Source organism: Sinocyclocheilus anshuiensis, unplaced genomic scaffold, assembly GCF_001515605.1.
Source record: "Sinocyclocheilus anshuiensis isolate Anshui unplaced genomic scaffold, SAMN03320099.WGS_v1.1 scaffold1347, whole genome shotgun sequence".
Taxonomy (NCBI): Eukaryota; Metazoa; Chordata; class Actinopteri; order Cypriniformes; family Cyprinidae; genus Sinocyclocheilus; species Sinocyclocheilus anshuiensis.
Window position 1 is genome coordinate 78,732 of NW_015536555.1, and position 8,670 is coordinate 87,401.

At 34.9% G+C, this 8,670-nt stretch overlaps 1 protein-coding gene across 2 annotated transcripts in view; it reads left to right on the plus strand.

Moving 5' to 3' along the window:
• Positions 1 to 3,090: 3,090 nt before the first annotated feature.
• The window catches only part of LOC107701308 (hepatocyte growth factor activator-like), a 16,430-nt gene continuing 10,850 nt past the window's right edge, over positions 3,091 to 8,670 (plus strand). For both annotated transcript variants that reach the window (XM_016503302.1, XM_016503307.1), the window contains exons 1-4: positions 3,091 to 3,319; positions 3,466 to 3,529; positions 4,040 to 4,133; positions 7,806 to 7,879. In XM_016503302.1, coding sequence (XP_016358788.1) covers positions 3,224 to 3,319; positions 3,466 to 3,529; positions 4,040 to 4,133; positions 7,806 to 7,879 — 328 coding nt within the window. In that variant the 5' untranslated portion in view covers positions 3,091 to 3,223. The remainder of the gene's footprint in view (positions 3,320 to 3,465; positions 3,530 to 4,039; positions 4,134 to 7,805; positions 7,880 to 8,670) is intronic.

Sequence of the window (8,670 nt, forward strand, 5' to 3'; positions counted from 1 at the left end):
TTGCACTCTATTTATTTACTAACTGCTTGTTTTCTTTAAAAAAAGACATTTGTTTTATTTTTATTTATTATACAATAAACAAAAGCAAAAAAAAAAGGCCTCTAACACTAGCTTGCTCTATTCTTTTTCTACTCTGTTTTCTTTTAATTGTATAATTTAAAAAAACAACCACAACAAAAAAACCTTGCTATTCTTTTTCTATTCTGTCGGTTTTTATTTATTTATTATGTAATAAAAATAAAACAATAAAAAAAGAACCTTGCTACGTGTACTATGTTACTCTAATCTAACTGAGTCTTGTTATAGCACTTGCATAACTTTGCTCTCTTGCTGATTTTGATTGCTTCTCATTTGTAAGTTGCTTTGGATAAAAGCGTCTGCTAAATTACTACATTTAAATGTGTGTGTATATATATATATATATATATATATAAAAAATGCAGCATTTTTTATAAAAAATATATGGGTTTACAGATTTACCTTACTTTGCTTTTTTTGCTTCTTTTTTTTTTTTTACAATTTAAAAATAGGCTATATATCTTTTATAACATATATATATTCACCTCGCCTTTAATTTGGACGCCAGCTATCGCAAGTCTCTGTTAATCACAGGCGCGTGTTTGCTCACCTCGTGTGGATCCAGCGGCGTCCGTGAATCCAGATGTGCGCAGAAGATTCGTTACAGACACGAGTTTCCCTCGAGCTTCTGGTCGCAGAGCATTCAACAGAGCCTTATAAGCACCTTCAGAGGGATTCCCTGGAATCTGACTGAGCCTTTCCCAGCATCCGACGGAATTCCCCATGCATCGGGAGCCGAAGTTCAAGACTGTTATCTGATTAGTTCTGTGTTATTCTGAGTGAAAGTACCGCTAATTCTCAGGAAAGGACCACTGAAACTACAACCAAAAACTGTCTAGATTCAGCAATGAATGAATGAATGAATGATGAACTCGAAAGTGAAAGTCTTTATTACTCGAGCGCATGATCATGTGCTCAACACTAGATGGCGGACAAATCAAATGCATGAGGGTCTGAAGTGTGGCTTGATATATATCTCATCTAAATGATTTAAACATTTCTTAATCATTGCATGCCTATCAGTTTTATGGTCTCTCTGGGTTTTATGTAGTTTATTTATTGAGAAGCTGCATGATTTGTTTTTACTAAATAAAATACTAAGAAACTTTCCCCGATATACATTTTTTTTTTTAGATGTGAGCAAATAAGTTATTCGTCAAAATTATTGTTTCTTAATACTTGTATACGACAGAATCACAATGATTATGATTTTATTACGATTCTCTGAATTTTTTTGATAAGTGGATATTGTCGAATTCTCTTTCTAATAAATAATTGTGTCATGACTGAGTAGCTATAATCGGAGTTGACAGAGACAGAGAAGTTTTTTATTGCAGACGTTGGTAACACACATACACACACACTCTCACACACACACACACACACACACACACACACACACAATATATATATATATATATATATAATTTTATTTTATTTAAATTGTTTTAGTTTATTTAAAGTATTTTAAATAAAGCTAGCAGCTATATTTCTTGTTAATATAAGTATTAACTGTAAAAAATAATTATACTCTTATTTAGCTCACACATTATATGAAACATTTTTATTATTATTATTAATAATAACAACAACTATATTTTAACAAATTTTAATATGGAATGCTTTGTGAGTAATTCTACTTTTATTTAGCTAACACATTATACTAAACATTTAATAATATTTTTAATAATAATACTAATAGTAATTGCATATTTTGAGCACGTTCTGATGTGCAAGCTTCGTGAGTAATTCTATTCTTATTTAGCTTATGCATGATACCAAACATATTTCATAATAAAAAAATAACAACAACATCAAAAATCTCTGTATATTTTAGCTATGTGAGTATTTCTATATTGACAGCTGTTTGGGGACAAAATAGTTTTTTTTTTTTACTTAACGGCTTAATAGCATATTTATATTTTGTATACTTTATAGCATTTCTCTAATCAACCTTAAATCTACTCTTCTGATGGGATCCGTATAATCTCTCTCTCTCTCCCTCTCTATCTCTCTCTCTCTCTCTCTCTCTCTCTCTCGCTCGCTCGCGCACACACACATACAATGCGCAAAACTCCGCAAGTATTCATACCCCTTCATTTTTTTCACGTTTTATGTTGCAGCTTTATGTTAAACTGCTCTAAATTACGCTCTAAATTACCCCCCAAACACACATCAATCTACACTGCACACACCATAATAACAAAGCAAAAAACAGGTTTGTAACAACTTTGCAAATTTATTAGAAAAAGAAAAAAACTGAAATGATTGCGAAAGTCATGACACTGAAAGTGTTTCTGGGACAATTTCGCTCTGGCGCATTCATATTGCTTGTAGATGTCACTACACTTCGAGTGGAGTTAACCTGTGGCAAATTCATTTGGATGGGTACGATTTGGAAAGGCACACACCTCTCAATAAAAGGTCTAACAGCTGAACAAATGCGTATCAGAGAGAAAACCAAGCCCTGAGGTCAAAGCACTGCCTGCAGAGCTCAGAGATAGGATTGCATCAAGCCACACATCTGAGGAAGAGTTCAAAAAAAATAAAAATAAATCTGCTGCATTGAAGAGTCACAGAAACATGTAGCCTCTATTATCCATAACGGAAGACGTTTGGAAACACTCGGACTCTTCCTAGAGCTGGCCTCCTTGCCAAACTGAGCAATTGATGAGTAATTCTACTCTTACTACTCTACATATTTTGTTATTGTTGTTGTTAACTATATATTTCAGCTCGTTCTGATGTGGAAACATTATTATAATACTAATATACTAATTATTATTATTATTATTGTTGTTGTTGTTGTTGTTATTATAACGCAGAATAACCATGGCTCTTATTTTCATATTCTCCTCTTATATGCACACTTTTATGGAGGCGAGGAATTTGCTTTGCTGGGAGTTTCGGTCTATGAATGATTAACTGCGTTCCTGATCTCCCTCTCTCTCTCTCTCTCTCTCTCTCTCCCTCTCTCTCTCTCCCTCTCAGATCGGAGCGCGCCTCCACGCATCCATCCATCGCCCCGGGATATAATGGAGGAATCCCACACATGACACTTGCTTTTGGGACGGACTTCATCTGCTTTGAGTCCTGAAACTCGTCCAAGGATCTGGCGCGCAGAGGGAGCAGAGCTCGTACAGAAATGCCTGTGTTTTCTCCAGTTCTGACTCGTCGAGAGTTCCTTCTTCTTCTCCTGATAACTCTTGTTTTATTGCCCCGTTTGCAGTGTGCTGGATCGGTGAGTGTCCCGTATGAGGTTTGCTGAATGCTAGTAATTTGGTGTACAACTTGCCATACTCTCTCTCTCTCTCTCTCTCTCTCTCTCTTTCTCTCTTTCTCTCTATCTCTCTCTCGTTCTCTCTTTCTCTCTCTCTCTCATTAAAGCGCAAGCAGCCACCTGGTATTGATATATTATTTTCCGGACAGTCCAACACTGTAACCCAGAAAGGTATGAAGACTTTTAGACTTGCACTCTATTTATTTACTAACTGCTTGTTTTCTTAAAAAAAAAAACACTTTCTTCTCTAATCTTTTTGCATTCTAGCTGTTAAAAAAAAAGGGCCTCTAACACTAGCTTGCTCTATTATTTTTCTATTCTATTTTTAAATGTATTATATGATTAAAAAAAAAAAACCTTGCTACTTGTACTGCGTTAAGCTAACTGAGACTTGTTAAAGCACTTGCATATCGTTGCTCTCTTGTTGGTTTGGTTGCTTCTATTGTCCTCATTTGTAAGTTGCTTTGGATAAAAGCGTCTGCTAAATGACTAAATGTAATGTAAATGTATGAACTTTCCAATTGCTCTCAGAGTTTCTGTTTCTAATAGCTCTTGGTTTATTGGATGTGTGTGTGTGTGTGTGTCTCTGTGTGTGTGTGTGTGTGTCTCTGTGTTTGTGTGTGTGTGTGTGTGTGTGTGTGTGAGTGTGTGTGTGTGTGTGTGTCTGTGTGTGTGTTGTAGTTCTCACAACAGATGGCAAAGAGTGCAAGTTTCCTTTTCGCTTCGGTGGGGTGATTTATCACCAGTGTATCTCTATGAACTCTCACAAAGTCTGGTAAGTGCTAACACACATCTACAGTATGCATGCGTCCCTCAACCGTTATTTTTTTACGTTACATACAACCAACCAACAAATCAGCCGAGGAGATGCAATCAGATCATAACCGAGCTCAGTCGTAGGTCCGACAGACCAAAACTGGATTCTGAGGATCTGTTTGGGATGGGTTAGAATCTGGGTTTGGGATAGCAAAAGATCTGGTTTGAGGCGGTTAACCCACATTAACCAGTTCAAACCAAATCTTTAGTTATTATAGTAAACTAAAACCATAGAAGACACTTTTGTTGCTTGAAATAAAACAAACACAACTGGAATAAAATAAAATATTTTAAAACATGTACATTTATTTAATTTCAACTAGTTCCAGAGGCAACATTTCTCATTTTCATTTAGTTCAAATTGATGTAATAAACTATAATAGTATCTCAGTGGTACTAAAATTACACTGACCCAAACCCAGATTGTGAACCAGCTCAAACCAGGGCTCAGCTGTTCAGAAAGTTGAATGTGAATCTGAATGATTTGGAAATGAATCCCATGTTTTGCTGTCCAGGATCAGGAAATCCATCTTACTTTTGCACCAGTTTTTCAGAGCAACATTGGACTGGATCACATTGATTCAGGAATAACAAAATAACACACTTTTTATTTTTCTTAACTTTTTTATAGAAACTGTATTAGCAGTGCTCTAAACTGGGCAACATATCACAATATAGGCTTACTTTGTTGACTCTATTTTTTATGATGACAAAATCTTATTTATTTTATTTCTTTGTTTTTTTTTTTACTATATATAAATATATATATATATATATATATATATATATTTATCCAACTTACCCCAAACCTACTAAAAAGTTTTGAACAACACATTCTAGAGCAAAGCAAGACTGGATCAGTTATATTACATTACATTTATTACATTACAATAAAATTGTAAAAAAAAAATAATAATAATAATAAATAAAATACAATAAAATGACATAATAAAATAAAATAAACCTTAACTGAAAGAAACTGCAAACTTTACTTCACCATGTTGCCTAAACTAAAAATAAAATAAGCTAAAAATAAATAAATACATACATACATACATACAAAATACAAAAATAAATACTGACAAAAATGCACAAATATTACTTTAAAAAAGAATACATTAAAATTGAATCCAAAACAATATTAGTAAAAACTGTAATTGTATCTTAATGATACTAAAATAGCACTGGATTACTTGATCTAATTCGGTTTCATTTTCAAGATGTGATCCAATCCGAGAAATCCAATCAAATTTATTTTAAACAGCTAGACTCTCATGATCACCCATCTTAAACTAGTTTCTTAACCAGCCCATAGCCAAGTCCTTACTAATCCAAACCCACATCCCTGAAACATCAACCCAAACTCAGAACCCAGCCCTGAATCTGATGTAACCCTAACCAGAGAGCTTGAGTAACCTTTACCCAACCCAAACTTAACCCTTGACTCTACCACTACACTGTCTGCTAAAAGCCATCTTTCGTCATCATCTGCGCAGCTCTTTTCGTTTCCTCTGACAGCCGTCAGCGAGTGGAGCAGATGACTACACGCATACCGATTTCATAAGCACTTCTAAACACTGAGCTGGAGTGAGTGTTATCAGGAAGAGAGATCAGGGCCGTGACGAGAGATTAAAGAGGCGGCGCGTTATTAATGCCACATCACTGCAGCTCAACAAGTGTGTGCAGATCTCCGTATGGAGCAACTCTTCACTGAGGATCCACTCCAGAATTCACTCCAGGTTCTCAGTCGGAACTGCTTCCAAAAACGGAAAAATATGTTAGTTTACTGCCATTTTCTCCCAAACCCTCATGCTAGGATTTCTTTCTGTGGAACGCAAAGGGAAATTTTTGAAGAATCATCGCGCAGCTCTTTTCCATTTTTCACCTGTCAAGTCCCCCACCCCCAAAAAAAAAAGCAGTGTTGAGGAAAATTACTTTTAGAAGTTGTGCATTACAATATTGTGTTACTCCATTAAAAAAGTAACTAATTGCGTAACTTAGTTACTTTTTATGGAAAGTAATGCATTACATTATTTTTGAGTTACTTTTTGTCACCTGAGCTGGGCTTGCTTAATAATTTTTAATAACAAAAACCCAAACGTTTTTATGTTTGGCAACTGTAAAGGCCCTTTCACACCAAAAATAAATGCTGAAGAAAGTGCCTTTGCACCTCACTCCCAATTTTTCTCAACACGGGGACAGGAGAGCTGTCAGTGAGTAAATGGGAAAACAAAGTAACTTCTGTTACTTATTTGAACAAGTAACTCAGTTATTTTCTTGTAAATGTAAAAGTAATGCGTTACTTTACTAGACACTTGAAAAAAGCTGATTATGTACTTGCGTTACTTGTAATGAATCATAAGATGCTTTTTGCGAAGAACAGACTGAATTCTATAAGTCATTATTCACTGATAATCTTCTCTTCCATTGAAACCATTGCAGATGGATCACTGAGTCGGTGAGTGTAGCAGATTAGTCTGATTCGTGAACTGAATCAACTGATTCACTGAATCAGCACAAAATAGTGATTCGTTCACTGCTTAAATTTTGGTCCGTCTGATTGGTTTGCTTCACCAATCAATTTTTTTGTCAGTTTTTGAACTTCAGCATAGTTTTAACAAGAGTTCTTATTATGGAAATAATATACTTTAAACGAATATACTTAAGTTTGAACTTAATGTAATGTTTTCAGACACTTAACTGCATGTTATTTGCAATGCAATGGAAATGTATTATAGTTTAAATTTATATTAATTCAATTAGCTGGAATTTTAAGCTGCATGGTGTTTTGTTTTTTGACTCACTTAAGTAGAACTTAAAAGTACTTAGGACTATTGAAACGTGTATGCCATGTATTTAAATATATATTTGTATTATTACATATTTAGAACTACACATTTGCAATGAGGAAGTTGCAATTTATTACATTTAAAATAAATTAACCTTAAATATAATATTGAATAACACACTACAGTTCAAATTCTAATGAAGTACTTTACATGTGCTCTAGTAATCATAAGTGTATTACAAATAAGTGTACTTCTTTAAAGCATGACAAAAGATTATTAAAACTTTTCATTTGACGTCATTACAAAGTGGACTTTAAAAGTGAAGTCATAGGTGTCTCTCTTCAAGTCACTTAAGTGGCCTTTTATTTCAATAATATTATTATCGGCAAGTACAGTTTTTTTTCTTTAAAACATGCGTGTAAGATTTGAAGTGCAGTGCAAGTGCACATTCAATACAATTAAGCACACTTCTGTTTCACAATGGTGGTCAATACAACATGACGTTAAAATGAAATTTCTCTTTCTGTGTTCCATTGAACAAATAACAGCGACATGAAGGTAAATAATGACCGAATTTTTTAAGCTCTCAACAACCAATAAATAACAAAACACATTGTGGTTGGTGGAAGCTGTGTTCATTCTCATTGCATGTGAACTGGTGTTCACTGTAGTCATATCTGCCTTTAGCATTTTATAGTTTTCTTTGTGTTTGTCAATAATAAGAATAATTCATGCAGTCGGTTCATATTGGTGTTTGTGACCCTAGTTTTAGTCTGTTTGATCTCGACTCAGGTCTGGAGTGTTTCAGGCTCATTGTGTTTGCGGTTGGTCTTGTGTTATAGGTGCTCTCTCACACACAACTTTGACCGCGACCAGAAGTGGGGATTCTGCAGTTCACAAGCACGACTCTTTAATGGTGAGAAATCATCTTTTCTTTCCCATTAAAACTATTAAGTCAGCCGTCTTTCTGCTACGTCCATCTGTAAAGATAGAGCTTGCATTCGATATCTCATCTCTAGTATTTGCTCTGATTTCTTACCAGTCTGAGGAACCAAACAGTAATTATCGCCAATTAGATTCAAAATGTGTGATATTTAATAAAATGAAGCACAGTAAAACCTAGTTAAAAACAACCATGACATGTGATAGTTTAACTAAATGAACGCAATAAAGTTCTTTATATGCATATAACAATAAATAGTCATAAACAGCAATATTTGCTAACAAATATCTTAGGGGTGGGCGATATACCAGTAGACACAATTAACCGGTAGACATTTGTCAACCGGGAGAGATTTTGATCGCAGTTACACGCTCACGTGACGTTGCTGTGCTACGTGGTCAGGAACACTTAGCGTTTGCACACATTTTGAAGCATTGCATTTAAAAAAAACAAGTGATTTTAAGCCATTGAAATGCAATCAGCAGTGAAAGAGAACTCATTTCGCTATATGTGCTCGCTGAGACTGTTTCTGAGCGCTGTCAGAGGGGCTCATAGAGCGCGGGAGTATTGAACAGAGTTATTTCTGCTGCTTTATAGGCCTTGAACGGTACATGTATGTGTCAAAATGCCCGTCTTTGCAAGTATCCACGTAACACAGTAATTTAGGTTTAAGTGAAAGCCAACAGCTGAGAAAGAAAACGCATGTGTAACAGTATATTGGATCCGGGCAGCTCTTAAAGTGACAGCAGTCTAATATTCCTGCT